At 44.3% G+C, this 18,104-nt stretch overlaps 3 protein-coding genes across 3 annotated transcripts in view; 2 read left to right on the top strand and 1 right to left on the bottom strand.

Annotated features, from left to right (window-relative positions):
- Window positions 1-396: 396 nt before the first annotated feature.
- C1qbp (complement component 1, q subcomponent binding protein) lies at window positions 397-4,527 on the top strand (the record flags this gene model as incomplete). The annotated part of the gene is given in 5 exon segments (XM_013522096.1): window positions 397-547; window positions 2,334-2,427; window positions 3,659-3,754; window positions 3,994-4,116; window positions 4,243-4,527. Coding segments are annotated over 5 exon segments (614 nt in total), but the record flags the coding sequence as incomplete, so codon positions are not given.
- A 4-nt stretch (window positions 4,528-4,531) lies between these two features.
- Window positions 4,532-11,851, bottom strand: Rpain (RPA interacting protein). Its single transcript, XM_005399644.2, has 7 exons — window positions 11,679-11,851; window positions 10,275-10,445; window positions 8,835-8,895; window positions 7,871-7,982; window positions 7,669-7,732; window positions 6,408-6,548; window positions 4,532-4,811 (listed from the first exon to the last, which is right to left on the bottom strand). The coding sequence occupies exons 1-7, from the start codon at window positions 11,757-11,759 to the stop codon at window positions 4,782-4,784; spliced, it is 660 nt and encodes a 219-aa protein (XP_005399701.1). The 5' UTR covers window positions 11,760-11,851; the 3' UTR covers window positions 4,532-4,781.
- Window positions 11,852-12,245: 394 nt separating this feature from the next.
- Nup88 (nucleoporin 88kDa) overlaps window positions 12,246-18,104 on the top strand; it is a 30,514-nt gene continuing 24,655 nt past the window's right edge. Inside the window, exons 1-3 of the mRNA XM_005399646.2 lie at window positions 12,246-12,652; window positions 15,162-15,331; window positions 16,268-16,393. Of these exons, the coding sequence (XP_005399703.1) occupies window positions 12,347-12,652; window positions 15,162-15,331; window positions 16,268-16,393 (602 nt within the window). The 5' untranslated portion in view covers window positions 12,246-12,346. The remainder of the gene's footprint in view (window positions 12,653-15,161; window positions 15,332-16,267; window positions 16,394-18,104) is intronic.

The raw sequence follows: 18,104 nt of genomic DNA, 5'->3' as shown, positions 1-18,104 counted from the left end.
TTTCGATTTTGGGGTGGAGAGGGGTCAAATGCAGGCCAGGGTGCGCCGTTATTCCTAGCCTTTTTGGGAAACTTTAAGGTACGTAGTCAAAAGCATGATGTCTGTGGCAAATGGGAGGAAGCAATGGGGGATTTTCTCGTCCTGTAGTGAAAAGTAGCAGTGAGTTCATTTGCAACAACCTCCAGAATCGAATTTAGCTCTTTATTAATATCATATTTCTACAGAGAAGGAAACTGGGGCTTTCTAATGTGGACCGGACCAAAAGCCCCAGAGCAGCCATGTGTCAAGAGATTAGAAGTGTGTTCAAGGCCAGATTTCTAGTTGCCGTTAACCTGAGTAATTGTTTCATGTTTTACACTGATTGACTTTTGGTTATCAATCATCTCGGCTTTCTAGGAGACAAAGCTTTTGTTGAATTTCTTACTGATGAAATTAAAGAAGAAAGAAAAATTCAGAAGCATAAGTCCCTTCCCAAGATGTCTGGGGGCTGGGAGCTGGAAGTGGACGGGACAGAAGCTAAGTTAGTGCGGAAAGTCGCTGGGGAAAAGTAAGTACTGGTCTGGGGACTGGGGTCTCCAGGGGACCAGATCTGTGACCCCGCAGGACCTGCCCTGGGCTCTATCCAGAACAGCCTTGGGTTAGACCCAGTACTCGGACATGTGGTTTTTAAATGACAAAAATTAATTTGGACAGTTTCATGTATTTCTTTTTTTTTAGACAGGTTCTTGCTGTAGTTCATGCCAGTCTTGAACTCACAGCCCAGGTTGGGCTGGGTTTTGGGGGGTTTTTTTTTTTTTTTGTCTTTCTGAGACAGGGTCTCGCTCTGCAGTTCAGGCTGGCCTTGAGCTCACTTTGTAGCCCAGGCTGGTCATGAACTCACAAGGATCCTCCTGCCTCAGCCTCCCAAGTACTGGGATAACAGGCGTGCGCCACCATGCCGGGGTCATCAAACTTGTCATTGTGATAGTCCTGCCTCAGCTTCCCATGTGCTGTGAATATAGGTGTGTGCCACCAGTGCCCAGTTTATTCAGGAATTTTTGAGGTGCTAACAGTTTGACCTCTGGTTTATAATTCTGATAAAACGGGCCCCTGCAGTACTGTTTACAGGAGATCAAAATGCAAGATTTGAAGCTCATTAGTAACAGGTTGAGGTTATGGTGTCGTAAGGCTATTGGAAAGAGGCAGTTCATGAACTACGTCTGCTCCTCTTTCCCCTAAACCACTGAACTGTTTCTACGGTTCTGTGCTGTGTAGTCACCCATAATCACATTAGTATCTTCTAGGTTTGGGGTTTGTTGTTTTTCTGAGACAGGGTCTCACTGTGTAATTCAGGCTGGCCTTCAGCTTACTACATAGCCCAGGCTGGCCTCAAACTCACAGCGATTCTCCTACCTCAGCCTCCCAAGTGCTAGGGTTACAGGTGTGCACCACCACACACACGTTCCAGGTTTTTTAATATAATAGCTTCATGATGTATGTACCTTAAAATTCATCCTTTCATTAAATGTTCAGTGGTTCTAGGTATTCATAAAGTTAGGCATCTATCAGTATCTCACTGCATAGTTCAGGCTGGCTTTGAACTCACTGTAGCTCTGGCTCACCTCAAAGTCATGGCAGTCTTCCTGCCTGGGTCTCCTGAGTGCTGGGATTATAGGCATGCACCACCACGCCTGGCTAGAGGAAAATTCTAAAAGGGACTTACATCCCTCCAGCCTCTCAGTTGCTTCCCTGCACTATAGAGGGCTCCCTGAAAAGACCAGAGGTGGCAGTGTCAGCTGGCTGTGGCCTGAAGATAACCAGTGAACACACAGCAGTGGGCTCTGGGATACTGAACTGGTAGAAGTACCTTAGGTGTGACTGTGTATCTGAGATAAACCAGGGCTTATAATTTATTTTCTGGGCTGGAGATGGAACCCAAGGCCTGTACATGCTGGGGAGAGTGCTCTATCACTGGGCTATTCCCGTAGGAAGGGCCTGTTAACTTCTATTAGCTGACACATAGCAAGTTCACTGCAAACTACTGACTGAGTCCTCAGATTGGATGTAGGTACTCAGTCTGTTTGGTTGGTTTTTGTTGGTTTTGTTTTGTTTTTTGAGAGATGGTCTCACTCTAATTTAGACTGCCCTTGAGTTTATGGTGATCCTTCTGCCTCAGCCTCCTGAGTGCTGGAATTATAGGTGTGAGCCACAACATTCATACTGTTTGGAAGGTATACAGATAATTCAGATACATAGCTAGCCAGCTGGGATGGAAACAATGTTTCAACAAGCCTCCATACTTATGTGTTTATTAATTAAAGCTATGCCTTGCTGTTTGTTGTTTCTCTTTCTAGAATCACCGTCACTTTCAACATTAACAATAGCATCCCACCAACACTAGATATTGAGGAGCAGCCCTCAGAGGGGCAAAAGGCTGAAGAACAAGAGGTGAGTGCCTTCTTTACGTCTGCTCCAGCAGGCACAAAAGACCATTCTTGCCAGGTGTGGTGGCACATGCCTGTAATCCCAGACTTGGGAGGCTGAGGCAGGAGGATCATTGCCAAGTTTGAGACCAGCCTGGGCTACAAAGTGAGCCCAAGGCCAGCCTGAACTGCATAATGAGACCCGGTCTCAAAAAGATCATTCTTTTTTCTTTAATTCCTCCAGTGCTACTACTAGAAGGCAAAGGACTCTCATCCTTGGGACTTAAGTTTAGAGAACAGAGTCTATGGCTTCTGGTAGGTTATGGCTCCCTCTTCCTTGGGGGGCAGAATACTCTGCCACCAGCAGGCTCCAGCTTTATAGTTGGGGCCTGCATTCTCCTAATAGAAAGGAACCAAAACTGTCCTTTCTGTGACAGGGAGCTGTTTGATACAGGGCATAGCATTTGAGTGTTTTCAGGGTAAAGGATGTTCTTACTGTGTTAAAAGCTCACAATAAATACTAGCCATTTAACTAAGATTTTTGTCGTGGGCTTCAGAGACTTTAATACATGGGCAGGAGAGACCCTTCCTGAGGTTGGTTATTCTTTGGTGGTATTTTTATGGTGCCCAGGCTTTAAATGTTTTAAGAAGTAGTGTGCCTGGCCCGGAAAGCAATCAGTATGAGGGCCACAGGGTCCTCGGCCATCTGAGCAGCCGTATTTTCCCGTTAACTAACCTGAAGAACAGAGCTGTCTGTGTGCTTGTCTTGGCCACCCCTGCTGGCATTTCCCGGACTTTGGGATCAGTGTACTCCCAGGGCCACCATCAGAGGGACAGCTGCTACTGTTAGGATGGCCACTGGGCCTCAGCCAAGTATGCCAGGCTTTGATGCTAGTCTGTGGTAAAGGACAAGTCCCAAAACTGCCAAGCTGGAAAGAGGTCTCAGAAGTGTAGGCCGCCTCTGCCTTGTACAGATGGAGAAGCAGGCCCCGTAAAAAGGACCGATCTAGATCTCAGCTCACTCTGTAAAGCTGGAGCTGGAATTCAGACTTAATTCTAAACTCAGTATATGCTTTAAAAAAAGAAAGAGGGTGCAAACAGAAGGGAGACACTGTCGAACGCTGTTAAAAGATTCTTATTGGGAACGCTGTAGCATAAGACTGTACAACGGCTAAGTACTGTAACATCCAAATAGTGGCCATCCCACCCTCTGACCCGCCTGAACAGGGGCATATGATGACTTCTTGTTTCCCCAGCCTGAACTGACATCAACTCCCAATTTTGTGGTGGAAGTTACCAAGAGTGATGGCAAGAAGGCCCTTGTGCTGGACTGTCACTATTCAGAGGATGAGGTACGTAGGAGAGTGCCAGCCCCTTGGCATCCCCAGGACCAAGAGTGTTTCCTAGGACCTTCCTGGTCGCTTGGAGCAAATACTTACAGACGCTAGCCCTGCAAAGCAGGGGAGACAGGCGGGGGTGCAGAGGGAACAAGCTTACAGCCTGGGGGTTTCAGGTTGCAAAGCCTTTCTTTGCAGGAGTCTGGCCTGTCCTGAAAATCCCTTTAGTTTCCCTCAATACTGTTTCTTCTCAGGTGGGAGAAGAGGAGGAGGCTGAGAGTGACATTTTCTCCATCAAGGAAGTTAGCTTTCAGGCCACAGGCGAGTCTGATTGGAAGGACACTAATTACACACTGAACACAGATTCCTTGGACTGGGTGAGTGCTGGGCGAGATGGCAGGGGAGACTCTTAGTTTAAGGAGAGGAAAAAACGTTTTGATTAATAAGTGTTAGGGATTGCCTTTTTTTTTTTTTTTAAAGTAGTAACTGAATGTTCTTCGTAGGCCTTGTATGACCACCTAATGGATTTCCTCGCTGACCGCGGAGTGGACAACACCTTTGCAGATGAGCTGGTGGAGCTCAGCACAGCCCTGGAGCATCAAGAGTACATTACTTTTCTCGAAGACCTCAAAAGCTTTATCAAGAGCCAATAGAATTAGAGACACTCAAGGCCTTAATTTTATGGCAGACTTCGGTCAGAGAATAAAACCCACCCTGACCCCAGACACCTGTACTTTGCAGTGGTTATCATCCTAACATCATGGGGAAAAAATAGCAAGTTTAAATTATTGCTGTTGCGCTCAAGGATTTTATTTCTAGGGTTTTTTTTTTTTGTATAACATAATAATGGACATTACAATTGTTTCATCTCCTCCGAAGTAGTTTGTCTTTTCTATTTCTTCAGTTTGCATCAAAACACCAAGAGTAGAGGTGTGTGAAAAGTTTTAATACAAAATAAGTTATGAGTGAAAGGTCTGTATGTACAAGGCCTCTTCTCAGAGAGAGTGAGTTGTTTTCAACTCAGCAGAGTGATGAGTTCAGGCTACAGGATCACAGCCCAAGTGTCACAAGCCTATATTGAAACAGTAAGTTAGCACACATTGAACTGTAGTCAAGAAACTTACATGTCTAAAAGTTGTCCTCAAGAATGACATCTATACGACAATTAGAATTCCTACACGTTGCGTGGTGCCACCCAAGCTCAGTTACAGTTAGGGATTCGGTAGAAACAGCCCCACTCTTGCCCTTGCCGTCTTCTGTCCTGCACCTTCACACAGCTGCCTTTGGGTGGCAGGTGTGCACACCTGCAATCCTAGCACTCCGATGCTGAGGCAGAAGCACTGCAAGTTCAACCCAGCATGAGCAGTGAGACCCTGTCACAGAAGGGCTGGGGAGACACCTCACAGAAACCACCTACCTTTTCCCTGATGCCATCAACAGCAGTGTTGGCTTTAAGCTAAGATCAGGTCCTGGGGTGAGCTATTGGACCTCCTCAGCCTTGGGAACGAGTGACCAGAAAAATTAAAACCTGACTGCTTGGAGCTTTTACAGCCCCAGAACAGGTAACGTAAGACTGAAATGCATGGGCAGGTGAAACCTGTGGATGTTCACTACAGGCCAAACCTGGAGGCCCGGGGCTGGGGATGTAGCTCAGCAGCACAAGCACCTGCCTGGCAAGCACATGGTCCTGAGTTCAATTCCTGGTATCAAACAAAACCTGGAGGCCCATTCATTCCTAAGACCCTTCTTGATCAACAGTATGATTAATAGCATCTGAGCATAACTGGCACCTGCTTCCTTGCTCAGCTACCACTGTGCTTAGGAATCTTTTCTGTCCTAACCTTGACCCTGTTTCCATAGGTAATATATGTGGCTTTCTTTGGAAGACACTAGGACCCTCCACACAGGTAGCTGAGCACTTTCCATCCTGGTGATTGGGTTCAGACCGCTGTCACCTCTCAAGGATTCCTAGTCCCTGTTACATACTACTACCACCTTCTATAACCACACCTGCCCTTCACCCCATCCTCCACATCTGTGATAAACTGGCCTGACTTAACTCTTACCCAGTGGTTCTTCATTTCCTCAAGTGAAAAAGACCTAGTGGCACACGGGAATTCTGGAACATTCCAAATGTCTCCTCAAAATGTTGAACTCACAGGCTCCTGAATAATTTTGTCTTTTTTTTCTCAATTCCCATTTGCTGTGACACTCTTACCCATGAAAGACTGGCCAATTCTATGTGAGAGGTCAAATTTTACTGATACCTGACATGCTATAGCATTCAGTAATACCAAAGTTCCCGTTACCCAAGATTTGGAAGCTGTAACATTTCATATTGGTTACAATATACTGATCATTATAAAACAACGGTTCCTATAGCAAGCTGAAACTCCTAAGACAGGTGGCTGCCATACACACTTGGGCAGCCCTGTCACACCTGAGTTGTCACTCAGGACTAGATGGTAACCCTGACCCTAGGCCACCTCATCCATTTCTCTTTCCAGGAATGACTTAGTTGAAGTGACTTAGGACCTTTACTTTTCTATACATTCCTCAAAATACACACTGCATTAAACAGGTACCTGTTTCTAAGCCATCATTTCCACCGCGGTAGGAATGAAACCAGCCGCTCAGCCTAGTCCTACCCCGACAGACGGACGCTTACCAGACAGGTCATGAGAAGACTGGGCTTTTCTCCTGTTCCATCGGTGACTGAGAACGCAGGCGTATGGGGACACTGTGCGCTGTGGTCGTTTAAGCCAGCCTCGAAACAGGCACGAAGCTTCTGTTCTGTCAGCTCTGGAGACTGAAAATAAAAAATTCAACTGCAAATAATCTTCGTTACTTGACAGTCAACAGGCTGAAAATCCCGATGCCTCACGGCCAACCAGTACGACTGGTTCGCTGTGATGGCTTGATGCTGTGGAGCTTTAGAAACACTCGGGCCCACGAGCGCTGAGATCTCTTCACCAGTCTCCCTTTAACCACACCTCCAGGTTCATCGGCGCACTCCCTTCCCGCTACAGAACATGGCTGCTGCTCCCGACAGGAAGAACGTTCAGAGGCAACGGCTTCCTTCTAACCCTCCTCAACGTCTGCACCCACCAACCAGGGATCCTTAACCAAGAACCAGCAGTGTCTGCTCCCGATCTCTCTATGCTAAGTGAACTTATGACTGTAACTGTGATGTCATTACTACGTATGTAAACTATAGATACTGTATAGGGGAATTACAGTTCCATTTGTACATTAGGCCAAAAATTTAGGAAACATTCAAAAAGATGAGTTGCTTTTTTAAAAAAAGCTACAGAATTAGGTAAAAGGTGGGGAGAAAAATTCTAAAGTTGTACATTTGACTTCTTGATCGACTTTATACGAACGTCCACTAAAGCACATAGTTCATCTCCTCACAGCTCTGGGCTGTACATTGCAGGACTGCTAACTGGCAAACCTGCAGTTCCCCTCATGTCAGAAAAGAGGACTTCTGCATCTTAAGGTCATTGATGCCCACATTCTGAAATATTGATGTGCCTTGATAGACAGAAATTTTTTTATGGGAGATTGGATACAAGTGTTTCTGATCCTAAACTGGGATCTCTAAAGAGCTGAAGCAGTGGTGGCTCGCAAGCGGGGGAAAGCCCTGATTTGTGTTTGCCAATTTCCATGCTTTTATTCCCACCACAGCTGATGGGAAGCTATCGATGTAACATCATTGAACACAGAATTGGGAAAGCGGGCTGGAAATACAGCTCAGCGGTGTGGCGCCTGCCTGGCAAACGTGAGGTGCTGAGTTCGATTCCCAGTTCCAAAAAAAAAAAAAAGAATTGGGAAAGATGTGCATAGCTTGCTCCAGCCCACCACCGGGAGTTCTTTAGATAAGCACGTGTGCGGGAAGACGTAGCACAAAGTCTCCGCGTGGAACTTACATGAGATGGGATGTACAGGCCACACTGACATACCACCACACCTCCTATTATTCTCAAGTTGTACCTAGAAGCAGAATTAGGACCCTAGGTCATCATGGCTCCCCAGACCTTTTCAGGCAACAAATTGGGGGCTGGGGTGTCCACTCACCTTGGAGTGGGGGAATGGAACCAATTATGCTGGAAAAGTTTTGAAAAGTCTTACTTTGTACACACAGGGCAGATGAGGGAGTTTGCTTCCCATTCGGTGAGCATGATGCTGAGACACTTCTCATCAAACTGCAAGCTCTTCTCATACTCGCTGATTATGGACTGTTCTGCAAGGCAAAAGGCGGTGGCAGTGCCTTACCAGCTTCCCCAGAGTTGCCCTGTACTTAATGCCACACCTCCCGTTCAAAGGCACAAGGGGAAGGCTTGGGCAAAACCACACTGCCCGTCACTGGTATTTACTGCTTTCTCAGGCTAGCTTCATCTTGTTAGATCCCTCCCCTGCGTATATGCTGCTCCCTTATAAGCAAAAGAGGTGAAGTCGGTTAAGGGACAAGGAAATAACTTTTACACATCTTCAGAGGCCACAGCAACAGAAATATGGAAATGTCAAAGTTCAAAAGCACTGGAGAAAGCTGGCACTTAACAGAGCATTTACTTCTACTACTATTGCTACTACTACTTTTTAAGATACAGGTCTTGCTATGTTCCCCACGTTGACCTCAAACTCCTGGGTCATGCAGTCCTCCCACTTTTGCCTCCTGACTTGCTGGGACTACAGGTACAAACCATTGTGCCCAGCTTCACCTATTAAAATAGCTGCAAGGAGAATAAACATGGGAAAAGGGTTCACAAACTCAGTTTTGCTCCCCAGACCCACCACTGACTAGCTGTGTGATCTGTGTGAGAGTGCCGCACAGATTTCTGTCTAGTACTGTCTTGTAGGTTAGTCACAAAGAGAAAACAGAATTATGAAATAAGATTTTAGCACAAAGTCTAGCACCTTAGAGACTCCTATCTTTGGTAGGACAGCCAAAAATTCAGAGTAAACTATGACCCTTCTGTATACATGCCTGAAAATGGAAGTAGAAGAGCGGGAATTAAGAACTAACCATGATTCAAGGAAGGGTCGGCATTAGAGGAGCTAAATATAGGTAGGAAGAACCACTCCCCAGGATTACCTTCATCAATTAGCTCCTGTTGGATTTCCTCCAGCACAGCCAAGTCCATCGACAACCCCAACTGCAAGAGAAAGTAGCGTCATCTGAAGTCTGAGGTATTAATCTGCCACCAAGCCCCATGACTCATACCTGAAAGGTGGCATGAAGAATCTGCGCCTATCTGATAAAACTGCTCCATTTCTGCAGAACATGCTGACAACGAAGTAATGTGGTTATGCTGAGAAGGCATCAACAAATGATCAAACCACCCAGTGACAAAATAACACTGCCAAATTTGGGAGAGACCAGTAGAAGACGGAAGGTAGGTATATGCTCTTCCAAGGCTATGGGACCACACGAAAGTTCCTTGTCTTTGCAAACCTGTTTTGGCCTCTGTGCTGTGGGAATGAAACCTACCTGAGAAGGACATCGTGAGTTCCAATTGTGGCTGAAGGAAGGTAAACATTTAGTATACTGGGACACACAGGTGCCACTAATGCATCTTTCTTACACAGTGCCTTGATGATTTCAAAGCACACACCCATGTACTGTTACCTAGTCCTCAAAATGCTGACATTATCTTCTCCATTTTATAAATGTGAAAGCTAATGTTATGGTTTATGTCTGGGTATCCCCCCAAAGCCTCATGCGGCTATGGGGCAGGGTTTTAAAGTTTGATTGATTAGGGGTGTGAAAGCTGCACCCGCCCTGGGGTGGGTAGTTTGCATATGTAAGGGAGAGGAAAAGGGTGCTTGAGGCCATTCCTCCCCCATTCCGCCCTGGTGTGTGCTTGTTGCTTTTGCTATGTTCTGCGGACATGAGCTGTAGCTCTCTGCCATGCGCCACTCTGCCTTGTAATCTGCCAAGTACGGACTGAAACCTCCACAAACTGTAAGCGAAATAAACCTTTCCTTCCTTCATTTTGGGCGTCAGGTATTTTGTCCCAGCAATGAGAAAAAAGTAACCAAGACAGCTAAATAAAGTTCAGAGGCAGTGAAGAATCAGTAGCAAAACCAGAATTAGAATTCTAGAACTCCTGACCTCCAATCCAGTGTTCTTTCTGACACGCTATAAGTGGTTCCCCATCCATCCTCAGCTCATAAATCTGGTTGAAACTAGAATCAAAATGTTCCTGGACAATTATTTTTAAAGAAAAATTCCTAGCCCATGCTTATTGAATCAAAATTTCTTAAGAGTGAAGGAAAGAAATAAATTTCTTTTTTAAAAATTTCATAACTGATCATGCTACAAGGATGCAACAGGTCTATGGTCTGGTATTGAGGAACCATCAATATAAAGTGTGTAATGTGAATGGCAGACGAGCCTGGGTCAAAGGCTGTTAGAATTCTGCCTGGGAGCTGGGAGGTAGGTGAATTTAGACATATATGTAGACAGGTACAGAGAGAACCCTAGTTTTTCATCGTGTACCCCCAACTCTGAAAACACATATCTCAGCCTGACCTGAGCCAAGTCCTCCGGATACTTCTGCATTGATTGGAAAGATTTCCACTCTTCCTCCATCACCTCTTGCACTAGCAGGTTGCTGAGAGCTCTCCCTGGTACATTGCCTCCAGCCTGGCGGTACTTGTTCAGGAACCTGTCCCGGCTGTTTCTCATTCTTGCCAGACATCCCTTGGGAAAAGGGGGGCAGGCATTTAAAAAAAAAATTAGCTGGTACACATTAAAGGCAACTTAGACACAAAATTTCAACTACAAGCCTAACTACTGTTATTTGTCCATATTCCTCTCAAGCGCTTATCCACACATATGGCAGGCAGCTAAAATTACAATGCTGTGCTCATTTATTTCCAGCTCATTACATTTCATATTTTATTTTCTATGTCGGCTTCCTCAGTGGTTAGATGTATTCTTATCTCAGCATCCACTGGCCATTAGAAGACATTTATATTGTTTCAAAATTCTTGCTGTTGTACATATGGCTGTGGTAATGGCCTTCCTGTACAACACTGCTCCTCACCTCTGAGTGATTTTGTCTCCCAGTGGGCGTCCAGCAATGTCTGAGGTCATTTTTTGTTATCACAACTCTAGCTGTAGGAGTGCGGCATCTAGTGGGTAAAGGCCAGTAATTCTGCACCTAAATATCTTACCGTGTACAGAACAACCCTCCACAACAAAGAATCATCCTTCTCTTAAGTGTCAAAACCAAGCTGGGTGTGGTGCCACATGCCTGTGATCCCACCACTCAGGAAGCTGAGGCAGGAGGATTGCCATAAGTTCGAGGCCAGCCTGGGTTAGCTACATAGTAAATCTGAGACCTGCCTGAATGATATACTAAGACAACTCAAAAAAATTAAAAATAAGTAAATAAATGTATTTATGTCAATATCTACGGTTCAGAAACTTTGCTATACACAATATAGCAGCAGGTTATTTTCCTGGGATGTATCCACCACTTCAGCGATTTCTGGGGTGAGAGGCAATATTTCTAGAGTTCAGAAGAGACCAGAAGTGAGGGCAGGTACAGCTCCGCTGACAGTCACAGAACCCATTCTGACTCCCCTCTAGACAGGTGAGTAGCTTTGATCTCACATGTCATACTTACACAAAATGTCTCTTTCCGTGCCTAACAACAGTAGGTGGTGGTGATATTGTACGGGTGCAGAGGGTACTGTCACGGCCACCCTTCAAATGTGAAACAAATCCGACTCCAAAAAAGCTAGCCACTTGGGACTGCGCCCACCCAAGGTAACCCCGCACCCCGCGGCCAAGAAGTTCAGGTGACCGTCCAGTGGCCAGGGGCTTCCGACACCTGCTTCACAGCGCTGTGCTGAGGCGAAGACGTGGAGGACAATAGTCCTCAGGACAAATCAGGAGAGTGACCGATGTTCCAAACCTCACACTCACCTGCCGGAAAGCCTCTTTCCAGGGTGGGGAGCCCACTTGTTTGTACAGTGATCGGCGGTGAGACCCAGCCGGCTCGGCCATCGCTCTTCGGGAATCCCCATCGAAGCCCCACCCCCTGGAGCGCGCACAGAACTCTGGGAGTTGTAGTTTGGGGCTCTGGTCTCACTTAGATTGCAGGAAATTCTGGGAAGCTGTTTCCCTGTCCAGCCCCACCCAGAGCCAGATTTGTGGAATTCACGGATGAGTGGCTGAAGTAGTGGCATCTGTGAAGTTAACTGAACCTGGGTAAAGGGAAGTAAGTCTTGAGAGAATGTCCTGGATGGTTGTTTTTATCCAGTGAAAAGTGTCCGATAGGCTATTAGATACTCGGGTCTCAGTCTCTCCACCCAGGTGCAGTACTAGACTTCCGGCAGAAAGCAACGCTGTCTTTAAACGCGCGCTGACCCCTTAGTCCCGCCCCCTTTGGCCTAAACTGGGCTGCCGATTGGTTTTCCTGTGGCAATGCCTGTACCCGATGGGCTGATTTCTTTTCGCTCCGCCTTTGCCGCTAGCCTCGCGCTTCCGGGCTGCCTGCTCAATGATTGGCCGAAGCGGTAGACGGCTGGCCGCGGGTTGGCTGCGTTCAGCGGCGGGCTGAGCAACTGGAATGAGGAGAGCAGTTGACAAAGATGGCGGCTGCAGAAGGAACTATAAACGACGGTGATCTGTGGCAGACCTGGCTTCCTAACCACATCGTGTTCTCGCGGCTCCGGGAGGGAATGAAACACCAGCGCCCTGCAGAAGCTGAGAAACCAGCTTCTTCGTCGTTGCCCTCGTCGCCGCCGCCGCCGCCGCCGCCGCTGCTGACGAGAAACCTGGTGTTCGGCCTCGGCGGGGAGCTCTTCCTGTGGGACGGAGAAGGCAGCTGCTTTCTGGTGGTTCGCCTTCGGGGCCTCAGCGGTGGCGGCGAGGAGCCCTCCCTCGCCCAGTACCAGGTACGGCCGGGGCATCTCGGAGGTGACTCGCGGTTTTGCTCTCCAGGCTGTTTTCCGTCTCCCGCTGCGCTCGCTATTCCGGCGCGAGTAGACGCCCCTTCGGGGACGTCCCGCCTCGAGGGGAGAGGTCCGTCTTTCCTCGTCTCCTTCCTGCGTTAATTCTGACGCTGCTGCTTCCAGAGGAGAGCTCGTGCGGTGTAGGTGTTGTGTTCCTGGGGCCCGGGAGGACTGGGGGCCGCGCGGATGCCCAGTAAATACCCGTGGTTAGTCAAGCGCCCCGAAGAACTCCGCGGGTGAGAGGGTGGAGAGCTTGTTGGTGGAGAGGCTATTTGTAGCGAGTTGTCAGCAGAAATCGGTGTTTTGACGTAACTCAGTATAACCATAACTTTCTCTCGGGGTGTTGTGAGCGTGAAGTCCGAAGGCCGATTTGCGGGCGCCGAGTTTCGAAACTGACTTGAAGGAGGAAGCTTCTGTTGGTTTTGCCCCCTTTCAGAAAATTTGGCCATCGCCAGAATTGTTTTTCATAAGCCAAGGGCGCGTGAAAGTGTGATTAGAAAGTGTTCTAGACTTGCCAAAATCAAACACTGCCTTATGGAAATATTTATCTGTAATAAGTTATCTTTTAAAGATTAAAAATAATGGCAACCATTTGAATGTATGACATCTGTTGTGTGCCACAGACTAATTCTTATAGAGAAGTGATTTGGTTTTAACGAAATGCTAATGTACCAAAAGAGTATACTGTCTACTTACTGAAAATTTTCAGCTAAAGATAATTGTCAAGTGTTCAGCCGACAGTATTTCTTTTCTGTTTTTTGTTTTGGTTTGGTTTTTTGTGATACCAGGAATCGAACTGAGGACCTTATGCTTGCCAGGCAGGCGCTTATGCCGCTGAGCTGTATCCCCAGCCCTCCTTTATGTTTTTTAAAGCTGTGTTCCGAAGGTGGCCTCAAAGGCTCAAGCGATCCTCCTGCCTCAGCCTCCTTAGTACTTGACACTACAGGTGTGCCCTGTCATGCCCGCTCCTAGCACACAGTATTTTAACAGCATTCTACATTGCTGTGCAGCCTTTGGCAGTAATACTTTAATAATTTTAAGTCATTTATTTATTGTGTAACTTATTTAGCTAGACCATAGGTATTAAGTCAGTGGTCTTACCCACTTTTGTATGTCCAGCACTTGACAGTGGGCCTGGAATATATAAGCTCTCAGTAAATATTAGTTACCATTGTCGTAACCTTCAATCCTACAGAATGTCAGAGGTTCAGACTGAAAAAAAACAGCTATAATGAGTTACAATCCTGAATGTTAAAAAGCATGATAGTGACTTTCAACAACAAAAATCTTAATACTGTGATTATTAAAAATGAACTAGTGTGATTATATATGTAAGAGAAGCAAAGGTTCAGACGAATCCTCTATTTGGTTTAAGTTAGACTGTCAAAATGAAGTGGAAAGAAGATGGGAAGTTGAGTATAAGAAACAGAAAGAAAGAATCACAAGAGAAAAAACTGATTAGAATCAACAAAAGCAACTAAAAGGCCCAAGATAATGGACGTCAGTAGCAGTTAGTCATCTTCAGGACAGTGACTTAAAGGATTTTGGCTCAGGATTCTCAATATGTAGGGGAAACACTGCATTTATTATTGGAAGTAGAGAAAAAGGATCTGAGATGGTCACAGGCAAAGAAATAGGAAGTATGAAAACAGAAACTCAATTTTTTTGAGGACATAATGCTGAGACAGCTTATGTTATATCTGCATAGATAAAGCAGCATTCTGCTCACAGGGAAAGCTCTTGAAGCCATTGTTTATTATATTATTTATAAAACTGACCATTTATTAATATTTGGAGTTCACTTGTCTGTTCACTAAGCGTCTGTTGGGGGTTGGTAATAATATGAGGTGCTATCAAATATTTTATAGTGAGTTCTGTGGGGTGGACAAGTAAAATGACAAAATGCAGGATAACAGCTATGATGGAATTGTCCAGGATGTGCTGTAGAACTTGAAAAAGGCACATTTATACCTGGTCATAAGATGAGGGATATTTAGGGAAGGGAAGTTCATAGAAGTTGACTCTCCAAAACTTGAGATCTTGTTAGCCAGCTAAAAAAGAAAAAATAATAATACCAAGGGCATCTCAGGAAGAACAATAGTTTTGCAAGGATATAGAAGCATAGCAAACGGTGATGATTTCCCAGAAAGGCAAGTTAATCTGATTAGTATAAAGTGTGAGTGGAGAATGGCAGATGGGAGTGGTAGGCAGGAAATGAAATTAGGTATAGTAATCTTTAATCAAAGTAGGAAAATCTGATGGATTTTATATAACATTTCAATCCAAAATGGTTGAAAATGTTTCACCAATTCATGATCCACATGTTGATATTTATCCATATGCTTTGTGATTCTATAATTAGAGAAAGCTACAGCTTTACTGTGGTTTCAGTAATTGCCACAAGGATTTATATTACAATTAATTGTTGTGATCAATTTGCTTCACTTTTTAGAGACTGCTTTGCATAAACCCACCTCTGTTTGAAATTTATCAAGTTTTGTTAAGTCCAACACAACATCATGTAGCACTGATAGGAACTAAAGGACTTACGGTACTAGAACTACCTAAAAGGTGGGGGAAGAATTCTGAATTTGAAGGTGGAAAAGTAACAGTGAATTGTAGGTAAGTTGTATTTCCATTTCATGTTTATCTGTATAATTTGCAGTACATACAGAAAATTTTTTCAAGATGGTTTCTTAAAGTGTACTTAGTAAATACACTACTGTTAAAACATTAGAGCCCTCCTCATGGTATAGCCTAGTTTCCTGTGGTAGTAATGCTTATAGTGTATGTGTGATTATATTTTTATTGTTCTTGAATTATTACATTGCTGTCTCATTCAAGTTAGGCTGTTCTTTCAATATGGTAGAAATAACATGTTTTAAAAGCAGTTGTTAAAAAGCAGTTATTGTCCAAGAGCCAGATGTTTGCTTAGAGGTTTGCTTAGAGATCTGCAAAATATTAAACAGTTCAAGTGGGCTCTCTCCTTTATTGTAGAGCTAAAGGTGTTTTTATTTTATATTCTTTTTAGATTTTTCAGATCCTCACTTTTCTGAATTTGTTAAAAAAGAAATTACATAAAAACAAAACCTTTCGTGCATACCTATAATCCCAGCACTCAGAAGGCTGAGGCAGGAGGATTGCTGTGAGTTTGAGGCCAGTCTGGGTTACAAAGTGAATTTAAGGCTAGCCTGAACTGCAGAGTGAAACTCTGTCTCAAACATAAAACACAACAAACAAAAAAAACCAACAACAACTCCCTCAATAAACCTCTAAGCAAACATCTGGCTCTTGGACAATAACTGCTTTTTTTAAATAACTGCTTTTAAAACGTTATTTCTACCAAATTGAAATAAAATGTTACAATTTAGACAATACTTTCATTCTGACTCTTTGATATTATTAAATAGATAATTGGAATGCTCTTTCAGCAAGATTGAGAGAAATTTAGAAACTTGAAGGAAAGACAAACATTGAATACTAAAATAGATTTTCCTTTAGAAGATTTCTCATTTAAATTCTACATAATGTTTTGGAAAATTGTTATCTTTATTTTAGTACCACTCCAATTGCTGAGAGATTTTTCACCAGTTCTACGTCTCTGACTCTAAAGCATGCTGCATGGTATCCAAGTGAAATGCTAGATCCTCATATAGTGCTGTTAACATCAGACAATGTAATAAGGTAAATACTATTTTTATTTCTCACATCTTTGTGAGTGGGAAAGCTGTTTGTGTCGGCTAATTAATAGCTCAGGGTAAGGCCAGTGGTGGTGCACACCTGTAATCCCAGCACTTGGGAGGCTGAGGCAGGAGGATCACTGTAAGTTCAAGAGCCTGGGCTATAGAGTGAGCTCAAGGCCAGCCTGAACTGCATAGCAAGACCCTGTCTCAAAAAGACCAAAAATAAATAAGTAAATAGCTCAAGGTAGTACCAAATGAGTCCTTGCGTGTTGGAATATTTTTATGTAATGGCTGTTGTAAACCATTCTCAGTCATAAGAATTGTGCCCTAACCCACATCCGTTAATTATTGATCTTCAACTAGTTGTCTGCCTCTAACCTTTCCTTTCCTAGTCTGACCTGTAAGTACTGGTCAGACTGGTTAGAATGATATTCTCCAGACTGTTTATCATGTCACCGTTTGGTGATAATGTAGCGTAGGGGGATGACAATATAATTGAAAGTTGAAAGATTTTAATTCTTACTTCAAAGCCACTTTTTTTATCTTTGAGATCTTGCACTTCTTTTGGAGAACAGATGGGGTTCAGTTTCCAATCTGTAAAAAGTACATGTTTTAATTTAATTATTTCTAAATCACCTTACAAACTTCGTACTGTATGATTTGTTTCTTTTGTCCTCTGATTAAATGCTCTCATCTAACTTAGAATTCTATTATATTATCAGTTAATTTTTTGGATCCACCTTATGTAAAAAGTTTATTGGGAAGATTCAATAGAGATACAAATACCTCCAGTTTTATTTTTTCCAGTCACTGTTTTTCCCTATTCTGTCTAATCTTCTTTCCTTGCTGAGCGATCTACCCTGTAATGGCATCTTACACAGATTTTATACCTTTCTTGTGATGGTTAATTATTGGAACTTAGTGTTCAATTCTAGATTAAAACTGATGTCATTTTCTAAACTATATGTTAGCCCTTTGCTAGGTCAGACCTGTGCCTTGAGAGATCTGAAATGAATGGAGAAATACGTGTTTTCTCTTTTCATTTTTTTTCTGTCCCAGCACTTTGGAATACAGAGTGGAATGTAAGGACTGGGGCTGCCTCCTCCTTCCTCTGATTTTAAATCCTTCAGAAGAGGGGTAAGAGGGTAGATAGGTGAGGCACAAATCTTACCTAACTGGTTGCCAGTAAGGGATCAGGAGATATTCCTTATTCATTAATCTAGTGCTATCTGCTGCTCCTGACCTCGATCTGTGTGGTAGTTTCTGCACAGATAGTGTGTGTGTGTATTTTAGGGTGTACTATATAATATTCAGCTCACCCCATCACAGAATTCTGTTGTACATTGACTCCTGTCACGTGTCCATGCCTGGAACCCTGTCTCAAGATAAGAGTATTTCCAAACTTGGTATCTCCTGTGCCTTCTCACCTAACTGTTGGGGTCTTTCATATGGAATCATGGTACCTGCTGAGGTCCTCTTTGCTGCCCTCAAAGGACTGCAGAGAACCAGACGTACTATGCTATGGTCCTTTCTTGTGGTGCTCAAACATGGCTCCTTTATATATTTCCAGAGAAAGAGATACACATGCCTTAAGATCCTCAATTAGGACTGTCAGATTCACCCAAGAATTCCCATGGTGACCTATAGATTTCTTCTTTTCTTTTGTCGCAGTGCTAGAAAATGAACCCAGGACCTTGCACATGCTAAGCAAG

This window comes from Chinchilla lanigera, unplaced genomic scaffold (assembly GCF_000276665.1).
Source record: "Chinchilla lanigera isolate Chin_1 unplaced genomic scaffold, ChiLan1.0 scaffold00066, whole genome shotgun sequence".
Taxonomy (NCBI): domain Eukaryota; kingdom Metazoa; phylum Chordata; class Mammalia; order Rodentia; family Chinchillidae; genus Chinchilla; species Chinchilla lanigera.
Note: the sequence above shows the minus strand (reverse complement) of the source record. Positions and strands in the feature narration are given on the sequence as shown.